The sequence below is a fragment of the Eutrigla gurnardus genome (genome assembly GCF_963514095.1).
Source record: "Eutrigla gurnardus genome assembly, chromosome: 21".
Classification (NCBI taxonomy): Eukaryota; Metazoa; Chordata; class Actinopteri; order Perciformes; family Triglidae; genus Eutrigla; species Eutrigla gurnardus.
Genome location: NC_139932.1, coordinates 13,191,851 through 13,210,391, shown reverse-complemented (window position 1 = coordinate 13,210,391; position 18,541 = coordinate 13,191,851). Strand labels below are relative to the sequence as shown.

The following is an 18,541-nucleotide window of genomic DNA, read 5'->3' as shown; positions in this document are numbered from 1 at the left end:
ATTCTCAGTGCCTTGCCATGTCTCCCTATTCCCGGTATTGTGTTTGTGTGTGTGTGTGTGTGTGTGGGTGAGTGTGTGGAAGGGGTTTACTTTATTGTTTTTATCTTTGTGTAAAGCACTTTGTGTAAAGCCCTTTGTGCTGCGCACCTGTTGTATGAAAAGTGCTCCATAAATAAAGATTGATTTGATTTGAAACGTGATGCCCAGATCAGTCTCTCTTTCTCTCGCAGCTCTTTCCCCGGTAACATGATCAGGTTTGCTGAACCTCCTGTGATTTCTCTTCTCTTCACTCTTTTGCAACCTTTCTATCTTTCACCACACAATTAACTCAGAAGAAGCCGTTTACAATATCACCCCCTCCCCCTGTAATGCAATGCAAGTACATGTCCACTCCAGCTGGTGCAGAATGTGTGACATGGCGCTCATACGCGGCCATGCGGTTACATGCATTAACGACCTTGAAATGGCTTTTCTGCTAACTTCCCACCACTGTTCAAAGCTCACCCATATTTAATGTTTGAATGGGACGATCTAAATGTTTACTTATCAATTAATATTTTCACAGAAAAGTTGTCTTTTAAAAGGAACTTCACCATACATAAGGAACTAGGGTATAAACACATTTTTAGCTGATTAATAGTTTTTATACCAATATATACACGTGCTGTCCCACAATATTATATGAACCATCCTTTCCGAAATCCCCGCCCTCCCGACGGGGAGTGTCTTGCACCAGCACAACATGGGACGTTCCCCCCTCCTTTACTCCCATGCACACAAACACAGAGCTGCTTTGCGCGAAGACACGTCTGTTTTGAGTTCTCCTCTATTTAGCAAGTGGATTTCTGTTCCAGGGACACTTTCAACCGTGGCCGCATTCCTTTTTAATACGGTAAAATGGGGAAAGTGAACGTCTGTTTGAAACGGAGTTACATAAGCGTGATAAGCTTGAAGGTGGTAAGTTATTTATTTATTTTCTCTTGGTCGATGGTCAAATACAACTAGAGGCACTAGAAGGCTCTGGAGATGATCCGCGATATGATCCGTGAATTTATCCATAAAAAACAGCTGTTGTATCGGATGCTTAAAGGTGCAATCGATCATTTCCATTCAATTGTTTTTCTGTGAAATTTACTAAAAAGCGGCAACATCACTGTAAACGAGAGCAGATGAGAAAGTCAAGCCCGGTGGATGAAAGAAAAAAAAAATACACATGTTGTCAATAACAAAACAATTCTCTCCCGGACATGACCTAACCTATTATTAATGAGTCAGCAGCATAGTAGCTAATACATAGCAAACCCTCTTTTAATGGCATTAAATGATATGGTGTATCAGGAATGTGCCTTATGGGATGGTGTTCTTCCAGTAAACCAATTACACTTTATTGCAATGTTCTAACCATCATTTTTTTCACAACATGCACAACATTATTATCAGCATTATTAGTACAGATTAAGCTGCTGATTGATTAAACAATCAATTTGGCCTATTTGTTCAAGATAGTCTTGGATTATGTAACACCAAAGGTTAAAAACTCAACTTTAACAGACACACATAGCAAATCTGAAAGTGTACACGGGAATATTAATTTCCACGGAAGTTTTGTGAGCTTCCTCATCATTCTATACTGCACAGAAGTTGAAGACTGGATTGCGCAACCTGTGGTTTGGCTGGTTTTTGTCTCCCTGGGGGTGTACTAGATCTTCTAATTGCCTAACTGTTGCTCTGCCAGGCTGGCGGTTGTCTCCCCGTTGTTTAACAGATTCACAACACAATTTGAATTTTCTTTACATGCTGTCTCAGCAGCAAGTGGTTCGGAGACGTCACTTTGCTTTGGGACTACACAATGAATTTGGAAGTACACTCACCGGCCACTTTATTAGGTACACCTTGCTAGTACCGGGTTGGACCCCCTTTTGCCTTCAGAACTGCCTTAATCCTTCGTGGCATAGATTCAACAAGGTACTGGAAACATTCCTCAGAGAGTTTGGTCCATATTGACATGATAGCATCACGCAGTTGCTGCAGATTTGTGGGCTGCACATCCATGATGTGAATCTCCCGTTCCACCACATCCCAAAGGTGCTCTATTGGATTGAGATCTGGTGACTGTGGAGGCCATTTGAGTACAGTGAACTCATTGTCATGCTCAAGAAATCAGTCTGAGATGATTCGCGCTTTATGACATGGCGCGTTATCCTGCTGGAAGTAGCCATCAGAAGATGGGTACACTGTGGTCATAAAGGGATGGACATGGTCAGCAACAATACTCAGGTAGGCTGTGGCGTTGACACAATGCTCAATTGGTGCTAATGGGCCCAAAGTGTGCCAAGAAAATATCCCCCACATCATTACACCACCACCACCAGCCTGAACCGTTGATACAAGGCAGGATGGATCCATGCTTTCATGTTGTTGACGCCAAATTCTGACCCTACCATCCGAATGTCACAGCAGAAATCGAGACTCATCAGACCAGGCAACGTTTTTCCAATCTTCTATTGTCCAATTTTGGTGAGCCTGTGCGAATTGTAGCCTCAGTTTCCTGTTCTTAGCTGACAGGAGTGGCACCCGGTGTGGTCTTCTGCTGCTGTAGCCCATCCGCCTCAAGGTTCGACGTGTTGTGCGTTCAGAGATGCTCTTCTGCATACCTCGGTTGTAACGAGTGGTTATTTGAGTTACTGTTGCCTTTCTATCAGCTCGAACCAGTCTGGCCATTCTCCTCTGACCTCTGGCATCAACAAGGCATTTGCGCCCACAGAACTGCCGCTCACTGGATATTTTCTCTTTTTCGGACCATTCTCTGTAAACCCTAGAGATGGTTGTACGTGAAAATCCTAGTAGATCAGCAGTTTCTGAAATACTCAGACCAGCCCGTCTGGCACGACCGTGCCACATTCAAAGTCACTTAAATCACCTTTCTTCCCCATTCTGATGCTGGGTTTGAACTGCAGCAGATCGTCTTGACCATGTCTACATGCCTAAATGCATTGAGTTGCTGCCATGTGATTGGCTGATTAGAAATTTGCGTTAACAAGCCGTTAAGTGGCCGGTGAGTGTATGGCTACGCCTATCCGCTCCAGCTAATGCCGAGTTGTGTGACATAACCGCAGTGATTGTAGTTTCATGCATGACAACCACTCGTCTAATTTATCTTGAACTTAACACCTCTATTTCTGGCCCTGTTGCTGCCCTTGCAGATCGCCAGTGCCCTGCTGTTGGCATTCACTCTGTTTAGCCATGGGTACTTCCACGAAGATGAAGAGGTAACATATGCATGTGTTTATATACATATATATATATTTTCTCCTGTTTCAAGCACCCCTTAGCATACACACATAGTTCCATGTGTCTGCTGTACATATATCCACATATAAAATAAAAAAAATAGTAAATACATAATAAACCATGTAAAAACACTGCTATGGTCCTTTTAATGTAATAGCAGACACAGTGATTTAGTGGTGACTTGTCATACTTCATTGACAAAGATTTAGTTTTTATTGCAACATTAGATAAAAAGGGTTAATGTCCAACTTTGAGTCCACGTTGACATGTGGGTTTGTATACTATTCCAGTTCATGAGATTAACACAGTCAACAAGTTTCTTCTAAAGCCAAAACGCCTCATTACATTCAGACTATTAGACACATAGTTGCAGTCGGTGTAGAAACACCCTGTTTGACCTCAGGAGCTTCAGGCACATCATGCATGCTGCCACAGGTCAACCGCAGTCTGCTTTTTCAGCTGGTGTCTGCTGTTTTCTCTCCACAGATAGAGAAGTGGCTCGCAGGCCTTCGTGCCTTGTATATTGTTTCCATCATATCGCTGGTCTGGGCCAGCATTGGTCTGTATGGTGCCTGCAAGGAGAAGCAGTGGGCACTTATCGTGGTGGGTAAAGAAAGAAAACACAATTCTAGTTGTAATTCAGTCTTTTCCCAGAATCTGATTACTCACTTCTGTGTGTTTGTGTGTGTCTCAGTTTGCAGTTGGAATGATACTGGGCATTCTGTTCATGGTTGCATGTGTAATTCAGTCACTGGCCGCTGGACCAGAGGTATTGTAAAGTTGACTCTGAAATGTGTTGTCCTTTCATTGGATTTCTTTTATAATCCAGCACAAAATTGACTATATGACGTTAGATTTGAAAAACGATTCAGTAGAACTGAATTAATTACTTGGTCTCGTTGTGCAGGACATGGAAGAGCTGAAGAAGGAATACCTGCACATGCTGCCACTGAATAAATCTAGTGAGATTACTATGGAAGGCTTCAAGGATGTACAGATGGAAGTAGGTAACCTAGTGTGGGTGTGTGAGTTTGTGTATGATTTCAAATTGAAGAAGAGAAGCAGTTCCAAGTACTTTGGAAAGTGATAACTTAAAACAAAACAGCGAAAGGCTTTAACCCTTCCCTCTTCCTTCCCAGTTGCAGTGTTGTGGACTGGATCAGGGCTACACGGATTGGGGCTACGACATCCCAGAATCCTGCCTGTGCATCGAAGAGGCCATCAAACCGTGTGTGAGTGTGAAACGTAAAAGAACAGTAAATACACTCGCCCTTTGCATCAGGATGATGATTTAGTCCGTGTCTTCTAGGTTCCAGCTCCTAGAGACAGCAGTCTGTTTGCGCATGCGCTCGATGACCAGCCCGTCATGATTTATAACCAGGTAATGACACCATTCCACCATTCAAAATGTTTTAATTCTATACAGGTTGATATGCAGTCTGTTGCTGTGTCAAATGATGCCACTGTGAAATCTGCATTACAACAACAATGCAAGAAAAAATACAAAATTAATGACTTCCTCATTGCAATTTCCTATTGACCGCTCCTATTGACTAAAATAAAGCAAAGCAGAGCAATTTGATGCCCTATAGGCAAGATTTTAAATGAGATTAACGCCACGACCAATCATAGTGTCCATGCACTCACACAGAAACTGCATAGCTGTATGTCTTTGGGATTGAATTTATTGTAGAAGCGGGAAAAAAAACAGATACACTTTAGCTATTCAATGAGGAAACGTTAATCTTCTAAAGCATGCTGTTGGTCTGCAGTAGATAATCATTTTCTTCCCGGGGCTCGGAGGGAGGTTTTTTTTTAAAATCGTACATCTTGTACTGCTGTTAATCGTATCTTATTGCACTCTCTCATTCGTTCAGCATGAACTATCTGTAACCTTTCAGAATACTTTTATATACTATTATATAAAAAGAAAAAAAAAATCCCTTCCCTCATTTGAGGTATGGATGCCGCCCCTCCTGTCTTTGCCACAGGCCGGTTCTGCATGAAAAGGAACAGACTGTACATTAATCGCCAAAAAAAAAAAAAAAAATCCATAATATAGCATTCACAATTTCCACCAGAAACTGAAACAGATAATGTCACAAATTGCATCACATTAGAAAGCATGCAATTTGACAGCCAAGTCCTGCACTGCTGCAGTGTGTTGCATTTAGAAAACACATGATACGAAGGCAGGAAGACTTACAATCCTTCTACAAAAATGTTCCGTTTCAAACTGTGGTTGTCAAACTTAATGCACTCTTGAAAACTACTGATTGATCTGCTCTCCTGTTTCAGTCGTGCCTCCCATACATGATTGAGTATGAGATGATGGTATTGAATATAGTCCTGGGCATAATGCTAGGAATCACTTTATTCTGGGTATGTACTGTCTGTTTCTATGTGTCTACCATGATTGTACCCGTCTACCTGCCTCCGGATTTCTCTTCTCTAACTGTTCGTCGGATACAAAGCCTCCATTCTTCCCCTCTCGCCCTCGGCTTTAAAGCCCTGTTATTCACCATAATTCACGGCTGTTGACAAAACCTCAGCTTTTCTGGAGTCGCCGATTATATTAAGTTTGCCTGCATGGTTGTCATGACAATGTAGATGTTCAAATGTCCCATTTATTAAAGAACTTGTCTTCCAGAAGGCAAAGTCGAGGTTCAGAGTTCATTCTTGATCTCAAGTAGCTTTTCTGGAGCTTTTGAATATTTGAATTCACAGTTTCTCTGAATAATGTATCTCAAAATAAGTGTCAAGTGTCAGTATGAATTATTCAATGATATATCGGTGGTCATCTTATTGATGTTTTTTTTACATGAAACCTGAGAGGAATGAATATATAAATCTCTCAGGGAAAGCACAGATGTTACCAATAGCATTAATGACGACACCACGATGACTAAGCTACATAGAATCCAGCCATTGTTAATTTGATTATTTACACCTGTGCTGTTCCTACTGTGTCCTCCCTTTGCATGGACTTTTCTGCCCCCTTCAGTCTCGTTGTGAAGCTGCAGCTCCGATCAAAACAACATATAGAACGTCGGCTGAAACAACAGGAAGGAACTAACGTCTGTTTCTCTGTTTTTAGGTATTATCGGTGGTGTTTTGTATTTCCATCTTGTGTCAGCTGAATAAGAAGGAAGATACCCCCGTGGTTGTCTACAGTCCAGAGGCAAAAGCAGGCAACTACACAGCCCTCTCAGAACCCGAGTACACCTGATTGGGATTCAGTGCCTTTTACTTTTATTCTTTTGGGTTGGTATGTATTTTTTGTGTTTGTTTTTTGCCCCTTCAACCTATAAAACATGTATTTTTTACCCCCAAAGATAGAGTAAACATTTTTTACAACGGGGGAAACTGTGGGCTGATGTACACACACAGACCCTCATGTCGAGAGGCCAACACCCTTCTGAGAACTGGGATAGCGCTGCATATCTGCTTCCACTGTCATCAGAGCATTAAATGTCATCAGATTGGAATGTAGCACATTTGATCAACGCTGAAAGCCCTTCCAGGCAGTGAAGTGAGGCGTATTGTAAGATATGGAAACACAATCACGAATTCAACTGAGGTGGTTAAAGAAAATGTGTTTTTTTGTTTTTTTAAAGCACTGATGAAGACATGACTGCAGAACTATTTACATTATGGATGTACTAGAGCTTTAATAAGTGACTGTTTTATGGGGGTTTTTCAATTACATTTTGATTAAAGAAGCTGCCGAAGCACTTCCAAAGTTCTATCATATAGTTTCATGTAATAGGATGTCATTGGTACATATATTGGTAGAGAGGAAACAAAGCACCGGCACTCACAGACGGCCCTGATTGCTTCTAGCTTTTTTCCTCCCCACAATGAACAAGAAGACTCTTGATGTGTGGGTGCCAGTGCTTTGTTCCTTTGGTCCCTGCCACTACAGTGCCCCCGATTATACTGCTATACAGTCGATTTGGAGCAGTGCGCACTGCCACTTTCCATTCTGTCTACATGTCCGCGTTGCACAACAGGAGTATTTAAAGGATCAGCTGTTTCGGTGCTTGACCGAAGAGGGAGGAAGGAAAACGGAACAGGGAGGATGTAAATAATGAACTGCGTTTGATTACCAAAGAAGCAAATCCAAAGTCCTATAAGTCTTGATTTTAGCCATGCTGCCTCTCCCCTGCATTAAAAAGGGGAACGATCCAGCCCTTATCCGTGTCCCTCTGCCTCCCAATCAGGTGTTAACCTCATGACTAAAAATGTAACCACTGCAGTGCCTTGTTTGCTTCCTGGTTTGCATTCAACAAGATTTTTCGCAAATAAAAACATCAAAGGAACAAGAATCACATTTTATTCCTGCTATTTACAAAATATTACATACGTTCATTCCATAAATAAGAAAACTGTATGACAAAAATAAAAATACCATCCTTTGCAAGAACCTACTGTATATTAGGCGTTAATGGTTAAAGTGCACAGGTAGACATTGGATCAGCTGTGTCAGATGACCTTCATTTGACAGCATACTCGTCAGGGAGACATTTCAGGCAGCTCATGCAGCAAGTCATGTTAGGAGTGATGTGGCTTAAAGGCTTCTTCGGTGAGAGTGGCATCGGTTGGGACATTACAGTCTCAGCGAGGACATTGGTGATGTCGTTCTTTCCTACGAGAGCCTCTCACAGCCCGTCTGCAGCAGCTTTGCCCGGATTTTATCTCCAAACCGTGAGATCACATTTTGGAGGCTTAATATTTTTTTTCTGCATGTCTACTTAATGTGCAACCAAACAGAATCTCTTCTGCAGCGGACGTCGTTTGCCCACTAAAATGTGCTTTGAGAACAACTGAATGGAGTGATGATGTTTTCTTAAATATACATTGTGCATAACAAGGTATCCATACATTCTGTTGTCCCAACGGGAACTGGCCTCATTCCGTTGTCCAACCTGATTATTTAGCCAAGAAAAATACATAGCTCGATAATAAATAAATGATTATATTTCAATCAAAGCACTTTTGTAAAACACTCTTGAAGAAAGGTGCTACATAAGTGTTATTAATAGTATAATTTTTCAAAGATTATTGGTTGCCCTAATGCTGAAAATTCAATAAGTGTGCCTAAGACGAGTACGAATATTAAATGTATGTGTGCTTAAAAGATGTTGGTCCAGTCGAGACGTGTTGAATAAAAACCCAATCGTTGAATTGAGGTATAGTAGATATCTATAAGATTAATATCTGTAATATCTTTCCAAAGACTCAGCGATGGATCCAGGTATGTAGGAAATGGAAATAAATAATATCTGAATATTATCCAGATATGACAACACTTACTAAATAACAAAATGCTGGGATCTGTCCTAGCTACATAAAAAAGAACAGATGGCTGCTTAATGCTTGGTAATATATTCATTTTTAACATAATATCAGAAACACAAGCATTTGAAAATGTGCTGATTATTGAAGACAAGCAGCACATTTCACAAGTGTTCAATAAATTGCAATGTTTTTACAGCAGTAAGGCAAAAACAGTCATTTAAAATTGATTCAATTCATATAGATTACTTTTCAATATCAGTTACATGCATTAACAGAAGAAAAAATAAAAATAAAACAGGTTGCTATAGCACAAAAAAGCCAGATTATTGTATACAGCAAAATGTGTTAACATGTGCAAATGCAAATAAGGTGTGCTTGATAATAATTTTTATGTGTGTATCAAAACATACTAGGTGACTAAAAGGCGCCGGGAACATATCTGTTTGATTGGAGAAGAGCCATGAACTCCTGCTTCCTTCTGATCTGGCCCATCAGCTTGATGCTCATAACGAGTAAAATCACCTGGGAAGGGAGGCCCAGCAGTTACAAGGATGCTGGCAATTAATCAATCGTTAAGACAAATAAGCTGTGTGAAGTCCTACATAATATAAATGTGTATAAATAAAAAAAAACATACACACTACAAAACGCTCTCACACACACTACTAAAACGCTCTCATACATACAAGTAAAACTCTCTCATACACACTACTGAAACGCTCTCACACACACTACTAAAACGCTCTCACACACACTACTAAAATGCTCTCATACATACAAGTAAAACGCTCTCATACACACTACTAAAACGCTCTCACACACACTACTAAAACGCTCTCATATAACCAAGTAAAATCCTCTTACAAATTAAAGTGAAGTAGTATGTACGAGAGCGTTTCAGTAGTGTGTATGAGAGTGTTTCAGTAGTGTGTATGAGAGCGTTTCAGTAGTGTGTGTGAGAGTGTTTTAGAAGTGTGTGTGAGAGCGTTTTAGTAGTGTGTATGAGAGCGTTTCAGTAGTCTGTGTGAGAGCGTTTCAGTAGTGTGTTCGAGAGCGTTTCAGTAGTGTGTGTGAGCAAATACTTTTTCAGTTGTTTATGTGAGAGTGTTTCAGTAGTGTATATGAGAGCATTGTGTGTGTGAGAGGTAATTCTGAATTATGTCCCAGACGGCCCCTCATAGTGTGTGTGTTTGTCATGCTCTCCAGATGTTTCCGACGCTCTGTCAGGAAATGCTCCACTCTGCATCTGCTTCAATTGAAATTCTTCTGGAGGAATTCCAGAGACCAAATAAAGTTGCAGCAACGTCACAGATGGTTGCCTGGGTGGGGAGGGGTCTCTGATGGGAGGTCATGTGACACAGCCGCTCACTATAGTTCCTTTGTTCATCCGAAACAACGGCGGACAGAAAGTGCTTTATGGCGACTGAGCTAAATGCAAGTTCACTCGCAGAAACACACAAATAGGGAGGGCCTTGGCACTGGTGCCCCCCTTGGCACAGTCTGTGACTCCTCCCAGCGCGGATAGCCCCAATGACGGCGCTTCCTCAATTCTCAGTGCCTTGCCATGTCTCCCTATTCCCGGTATTGTGTGTGTGTGTGTGTGTGTGTGTGTGTGTGTGGAGGGTGGGAGGGGTTTACTTTATTGTTTTTATCTTTATGTAAAGCACTTTGTGTAAAGCACTTTGTGCTGCGCACCAGGTGTATGAAAAGTGCTCCATAAATAAAGATTGATTTGATTTGAAACGTGATGCCCAGATCAGTCTCTCTTTCTCTCGCAGCTCTTTCCCCGGTAACATGATCAGGTTTGCTGAACCTCCTGTGACTTCTCTTCTCTTCACTCTTTTGCAACCTTTCTATCTTGCACCACACAATTAAGTCAGAAGAAGCCATTTACAATATCACCCCCTCCCCCTGTAATGCAATGCAAGTACATGTCCACTCCAGCTGGTGCAGAATGTGTGACATGGCGCTCATACGCGGCCATGCGGTTACATGCATTAACCTCCTAATGACCTTGAAATGGCTTTTCTGCTAACTTCCCATCACTGTTCAAAGCTCACCCATATTTAATGTTTGAATGGGACGATCTAAATGTTTACTTATCAATTAATATTTTCACAGAAAAGTTGTCTTTTAAAAGGAACTTCACCATACATAAGGAACTAGGGTATACACACATTTTTAGCTGATTACTAGTTTTTATACCAATATAGCCTACACGTGCTGTCCCACAATATTATATGAACCATCCTTTCCGAAATCCACGCCCTCCCGACGGGGAGTGTCTTGCACCAGCACAACATGGGGCGTTCCCCCCTCCTTTACTCCCATGCACACAAACACAGAGCTGCATTGCGCGAAGACACGTCTGTTTTGAGTTCTCCTCTATTTAGCAAGTGGATTTCTGTTCCAGGGACACTTTCAACCGTGGCCGCATTCCTTTTTAATACGGTAAAATGGGGAAAGTGAACGTCTGTTTGAAACGGAGTTACATAGGCGTGATAAGCTTGCAGGTGGTAAGTTATTTATTTATTTATTTATTTATTTATTTATTTATTTATTTTGTCTTGGTCGATGGTCAAATACAACTAGAGGCACTAGAATACGGAAGCGCATTGCATTCACTGGATAAAAATTTTTTTGACGCCTTATCTCGTAATTACGAGAAAATATCTCGTAATTATGAGATCAGGAATCCCAACGTCTTGAGATGCCTGCGCAGTGTTGACATACTGATATTGATACCATCCTCATTTTCCAGAAACCTCAAACTTTCCCACTGTCTCAAGCCGAGAAGGTGGTAATAGCAGATTAACTGCGATAGCGCCATCATTGCCACTAGAGGACTTCTCTGACAGACGTTTCTTTTTCCTTATCTTTTCTCATAATTACGAGATCTTTTCTCCTATTAAGAGATCTCGTAATTACGAGATAAGGCATCTATTTATTTATTTTATCCAGTGAATGCAATGCGCTTCCGTACTAGAAGGCTCTGGAGATGATCCGCAATATGATCCGTGAATTTATCCATAAAAAACAGCTGTTGTATCGGATGCTTAAAGGTGCAATCGATCATTTCCATTCAATTGTTTTTCTGTGAAATTTACTAAAAAGCGGCAACATTCACTGTAAACGAGAGCAGATGAGAAAGTCAAGCCCAGTGGATGAAAGAAAAAAAAAATGGACATGTTGTCAATAACAAAACAATTCTCTCCCGGACATGACCTAACCTATTATTGAGTCAGCAGCATAGTAGCTAATACATAGCAAACCCTCTTTTAATGGCATTAAATGATATGGTGTATCAGGAATGTGCCTTATGGGATGGTGTTCTTCCAGTAAACCAATTACACTTTATTGCAATGTTCTAACCATCATTTTTTTCACAACATGCACAACATTATTATCAGCATTATTAGTACAGATTAAGCTGCTGATTGATTGTTTGTTTGGCCTATTTGTTCAAGATAGTCTTGGATTATGTAACACCAAAGGTTAAAAACTCAACTTTAACAGACACACATAGCAAATCTGAAAGTGTACACGGGAATATTAATAACCACGGAAGTTTTGTGAGCTTCCTCATCATTCTATACTGCACAGAAGTTGAAGACTGGATTGCGCAACCTGTGGTTTGGCTGTTTTTTGTCTCCCTGGGGGTGTACTAGATCTTCTAATTGCCTAACTGTTGCTCTGCCAGGCTGGCGGTTGTCTCCCCGTTGTTTAACAGATTCACAACACAATTTGAATTTTCTTTACATGCTGTCTCAGCAGCAAGTGGTTCGGAGACGTCACTTTGCTTTGGGACTACACAATGAATTTGGAAGTACACTCACTGGCCACTTTATTAGGTACACCTTGCTAGTACCGGGTTGGACCCCCTTTTGCCTTCAGAACTGCCTTAATCCTTCGTGGCATAGATTCAACAAGGTACTGGAAACATTCCTCAGAGAGTTTGGTCCATATTGACATGATAGCATCACGCAGTTGCTGCAGATTTGTGGGCTGCACATCCATGATGTGAATCTCCCGTTCCACGACATCCCAAAGGTGCTCTATTGGATTGAGATCTGGTGACTGTGGAGGCCATTTGAGTACAGTGAACTCATTGTCACGCTCAAGAAATCAGTCTGAGATGATTCGCGCTTTATGACATGGCGCGTTATCCTGCTGGAAGTAGCCATCAGAAGATGGGTACACTGTGGTCATAAAGGGATGGACATGGTCAGCAACAATACTCAGGTAGGCTGTGGCGTTGACACAATGCTCAATTGGTGCTAATGGGCCCAAAGTGTGCCAAGAAAATATCCCCCACATCATTACACCACCACCACCAGCCTGAACCGTTGATACAAGGCAGGATGGATCCATGCTTTCATGTTGTTGACGCCAAATTCTGACCCTACCATCCGAATGTCGCAGCAGAAATCTAGACTCATCAGACCAGGCAACGTTTTTCCAATCTTCTATTGTCCAATTTTGGTGAGCCTGTGCGAATTGTAGCCTCAGTTTCCTGTTCTTAGCTGACAGGAGTGGCACCCGGTGTGGTCTTCTGCTGCTGTAGCCCATCCGCCTCAAGGTTCGACGTGTTGTGCGTTCAGAGATGCTCTTCTGCATACCTCGGTTGTAACGCGTGGTTATTTGAGTTACTGTTGCCTTTCTATCAGCTCGAACCAGTCTGGCCATTCTCCTCTGACCTCTGGCATCAACAAGGCATTTGCGCCCACAGAAATGCCGCTCACTGGATATTTTCTCTTTTTCGGACCATTCTCTGTAAACCCTAGAGATGGTTGTGCGTGAAAATCCCAGTAGATCAGCAGTTTCTGAAATACTCAGACCAGCCCGTCTGGCACAACCGTGCCACATTCAAAGTCACTTAAATCACATTTCTTCCCCATTCTGATGCTCGGTTTGAACTGCAGCAGATCGTCTTGACCATGTCTACATGCCTAAATGCATTGAGTTGCTGCCATGTGATTGGCTGATTAGAAATTTGCGTTAACAAGCCGTTAAGTGGCCGGTGAGTGTATGGCTACGCCTATCCGCTCCAGCTAATGCCGAGTTGTGTGACATAACCGCAGTGATTGTAGTTTCATGCATGACAACCACTAGTCTAATTTATCTTGAACTTAACACCTCTATTTCTGGCCCTGTTGCTGCCCTTGCAGATCGCCAGTGCCCTGCTGTTGGCACTCACTCTGTTTAGCCATGGGTACATCCACGAAGATGAAGAGGTAACATATGCATGTGTTTATATACATATATATATATATTCTCCTGTTCCAAGCACCCCTTAGCATACACACATAGTTCCATGTGTCTGCTGTGCATATATCCACATATAAAATAAAAAAAATAGTGAATTATACATAATAAACCATGTAAAAACACTGCTATGGTCCTTTTACATGCACACATGTAATAGCAGACACAGTGATTTAGTGGTGACTTGTCATTCTTCACTGACAAAGATTTCGTTTTTATTGCAACATTAGATAAAAAGGGTTAATGTCCAACTTTGAGTCCACGTTGACATGTGGGTTTGTATACTATTCCAGTTCATGAGATAAACACAGTCAACAAGTTTCTTCTAAAGACAAAACGCCTCATTACATCCAGACTATTAGACACATAGTTGCAGTCGGTGTAGAAACGCCCTGTTTGACCTCAGGAGTAGGGGTGGGAAAAAAAATCGATATTGCAATATATTGTTGTGCTCTCTGTCGCAATAAATTAATCGATACACTGACGGCAAATATCAATATTTTGGGTCTACGGGTTTTTTTAGACTCCCGTCGGTGCCTCTAAGAGTTTACGGTTCTCCGGAGCGGATCCGCGGGGGCCGCCCGCTGCCCGGTCTGATTGCCTATTTACGGGCAGGATTCCGGGCGGCGCGTGTTTACCGTCCGCCGGAGGGTCCGCATGTGTGGATCCGCGGAGCCGTGTGCTGCCCAGTGTTGCTGTGAGCTCCAAGCAGTTTGAGGCCCGACTTCCCATACTGGATGGGTGAACATAACTCTGCACATAATTGGTTGCATACTGAAATGTGCCCAATATTTCATTAAATTCTGATGTTATTCTTATCTTGTTTAGCTATTGTTAAACTAAAACGGGCCCAAGTTTACATAAAACAAGTTGCTACTGACTTTTCAGTATCAGAAAGCACTGTCCTGGTTTACATAAGACATGTTATTAATGTTCATGCACTTTAATGTGTCCAGCTGGACAGTGTTTATTCATTTGTACATTGTACGAAGTTTTGGAATTTATTTTTTATGCATATTTTTTTCTTTTTCAGTCACATATCGTGATATATCGTTGATGAAATTTCTTGCAATATATCGAATATCGCAGATATCGTGTATCGTGATATTATCGTTATCGTGGGCCAAATATCGTCACAGTATCGAATCGTGAGTTACCCGTATCGTCCCACCCCTACTTAGGAGCTTCCGGCACATCATGCATGCTGCCACAGGTCAACCGCAGTCTGCTTTTTCAGCTGGTGTCTGCTGTTTTCTCTCCACAGATAGAGAAGTTGCTCGCAGGCCTTCGTACCTTGTATATTATTTCCATCATATCGCTGGTCTTGGCCAGCATTGGTCTGTATGGTGCCTGCAAGGAGAAGCAGTGGGCACTTATCGTGGTGGGTAAAGAAAGAAAACACAATTCTAGTTGTAATTCAGTCTTTTCCCAGAATCTGATTACTCACTTCTGTGTGTTTGTGTGTGTCTCAGTTTGCAGTTGGAATGATACTGGGCATTCTGTTCATGGTTGCATGTGTAATTCAGACACTGGCTGCTATACCAGAGGTATTGTAAAGTTGACTCTGAAATGTGTTGTCCTTTCATTGGATTTCTTTTAGATCCAGCACAAAATGGACTATATGACGTTAGATTTGAAAAACTATTCAGTAGAACTGAATTAATTACTTGGTCTCGTTGTGCAGGACATGGAAGAGCTGAAGAAGGAATACCTGCACATGCTGCCACTGACTAAATCTAGTGAGATTACTATGGAAGGCTTGAAGGATGTACAGATGGAAGTAGGTAACCTAGTGTGGGTGTGTGTGTTTGTGTATGATTTCACATTGAAGAAGAGAAGCAGTTCTTTGGAAAGTGATAACTTAAAACAAAACAGCAAAAGGCTTTAACCCTTCCCTCTTCCTTCCCAGTTGCAGTGTTGTGGACTGGATCAGGGCTACACGGATTGGGGCTACGACATCCCAAAATCCTGCCTGTGCATCGAAGAGGCCATCAAACCGTGTGTGAGTGTGAAACGTAAAAGAACAGTAAATACACTCGCCCTTTGCATCAGGATGATGATTTAGTCCGTGTCTTCTAGGTTCCAGCTCCTAGAGACAGCAGTCTGTTTGTGCATGCGCTCGATGACCAGCCCGTCATGATTTATAACCAGGTAATGACACCATTCCACCATTCAAAATGTTTTAATTCTATACAGGTTGATATGCAGTCTGTTGCTGTGTCAAATGATGCCACTGTGAAATCTGCATTACAACAACAATGCAAGAAAAAACACAAAATGAATGACTTCCTCATTGGAATTTCCTATTGACCGCTCCTATTGACTAAAATAAAGCAAAGCAGAGCAATTTGATGCCCTATAGGCAAGATTTTAAATGAGATTAACGCCACAACCAATCATAGTGTCCATGCACTCACACAGAAACTGCATAGCTGTATGTCTTTGGGATTGAATTTATTGTAGAAGCGGAAAAAAAACAGATACACTTTAGCTATTCAATGAGGAAACGTTAATCTTCTAAAGCATGCTGTTGGTCTGCAGTAGATAATTTTTGTTCAGTAGATAAGGTTTTTTTTTTAAATCGTACATCTTGTACTGCTGTTAATCGTATCTTATTGCACTCTCTCATTCGTTCAGCATGAACTATCTGTAACCTTTCAGAATACTTGTATTATATATAAAAAAAATAAAAAAAATCCCTTCCCTCATTTGAGGTATGGATGGCGCCCCTCCTGTCTTTGCCACAGGCCGGTTCTGCATCAAAAGGAACAGACTGTACATTCATCGCCAAAAAAAAAAAATCCATAATATAGCATTTACAATTTCCACCAGAAACTGAAACAGATAATGTCACGAATTGCATCACATTAGAAAGCATGCAATTTGACAGCCAAGTCCTGCACTGCTGCAGTGTGTTGCATTTAGAAAACACATGATACGAAGGCAGGAAGACTTACAATCCTTCTACAAAAATGTTCCGTTTCAAACTGTGGTTGTCAAACTTAATGCACTCTTGAAAACTACTGATTGATCTGCTCTCCTGTTTCAGCCGTGCCTCCCATACCTGATTGACCTAATTGAGTACAAGAAGATGGGATTTAATGTAATCGGGGGCATAATGCTAGGAATCACTTTATTCTGGGTATGTACTGTCTGTCTCTATGTGTCTACCATGATTGTACCCGTCTACCTGCCTCCGGATTTCTCTTCTCTAACTGTTCGTCGGATACAAAGCCTCCATTCTTCCCCTCTCGCCCTCGGCTTTAAAGCCCCGTTATTCACCATAATTCACGGCTGTTGACAAAACCTCAGCTTTTCTGGAGTCGCCGATTATATTAAGTTTGCCTGCATGGTTGTCATGACAATGTAGATGTTCAAATGTCCCATTTATTAAAGAACTTGTCTTCCAGAAGGCAAAGTCGAGGTTCAGAGTTCATTCTTGATCTCAAGTAGCTTTTCTGGAGCTTTTGAATATTTGAATTCACAGTTTCTCTGAATAATGTATGTCAAAATAATATAAGTGTCAGTATGAATTATTCAATGATATATCGGTGGTCATCTTATTGATGTTTTTTTTACATGAAACCTGAGAGGAATGAATATATAAATCGCTCAGGGAAAGCACAGATGTTACCAATAGCATTAATGACAACACCACGATGACTAAGCTACATAGAATCCAGCCATTGTTAATTTGATTATTTACACCTGTGCTGTTCCTACTGTGTCCTCCCTTTGCATGGACTTTTCTGCCCCCTTCAGTCTCGTTGTGAAGCTGCAGCTCCGATCAAAACAACATATAGAACGTCAGCTGAAACAACAGGAAGGAACTAACGTCTGTTTCTCTGTTTTTAGGTATTATCGGTGGTGTTTTGTATTTCCATCTTGTGTCAGCTGAATAAGAAGGAAGATACCCCCGTGGTTGTCTACAGTCGAGAGGCAAAAGCAGGCAACTACACAGCCCTCTCAGAACCCGAGTACACCTGATTGGGATTCAGTGCCTTTTAGTGAATATATTATATATATTATAATATGAATATATTATATATATTATATGTTATATATTATATATATATTCAGTGAATATATATATATATATATATATATATATATATATTCTTTGGCCACCAGCCACTGCGGCAGGTTTGGGTTTACCAGCCCAGATATATAGTTTGTGCCTAAAATAAAGTTGACCGACTCAGAAAATGCATAAAAATGGGTCTTGAACTTGTACAAAATACACATTAAAGTGTGTGCAAGTGTTCTTGTCCGGACGGTCGAACGCACCGGCGAGTGGGCGGTTCTGTGTTCAAGTTGGATCAATTGGATAGACGTCCTGGGAAGTGGGCGGGACTTGAGTTTCGCTCTGCCGTTTCCAACATGGCGGCCGGGCCACAAACGATCTCATTTTACAGTTAAACTGCACGCTATAGCATGTTTCTGAAAACATTTGAGGCGGGAAATGTGTAGTGCAGTAACATAATCTGGATTCATATTTGATCAACACTGCCTAGTTTGATAGTTTGAACGAAGTTTCTGGAGCCGGCGGCATTGCGTTGGACGGACGTCATTTGCATAAAGTTCAATCTATTGAACTTTATGCAAATTCACATACGGGGACTGGGCCGTCAACTCGACGTGCCGTATCCATCATGCGGAGCTCCTGCTCTACATAGACAATGAA

At 41.4% G+C, this 18,541-nt stretch overlaps 1 protein-coding gene across 1 annotated transcript; it reads left to right on the top strand.

Moving 5' to 3' along the window:
• Positions 1–781: 781 nt before the first annotated feature.
• Positions 782–17,844, top strand: LOC311032209 (uncharacterized protein; the record flags this gene model as incomplete). Its single annotated transcript, XM_084038844.1, has 18 exons — positions 782–957; positions 3,204–3,269; positions 3,778–3,894; positions 3,986–4,060; positions 4,199–4,294; positions 4,431–4,523; positions 4,601–4,672; positions 5,590–5,673; positions 6,389–6,510; positions 12,364–12,418; positions 13,761–13,826; positions 15,122–15,238; positions 15,330–15,404; positions 15,542–15,637; positions 15,767–15,859; positions 15,937–16,008; positions 16,907–16,999; positions 17,713–17,844. Exons 1-18 carry the CDS (start codon positions 898–900, stop codon positions 17,842–17,844), a joined length of 1,584 nt encoding a protein of 527 aa, XP_083894970.1. The 5' UTR covers positions 782–897.
• Between the last annotated feature and the right edge of the window lie 697 nt (positions 17,845–18,541).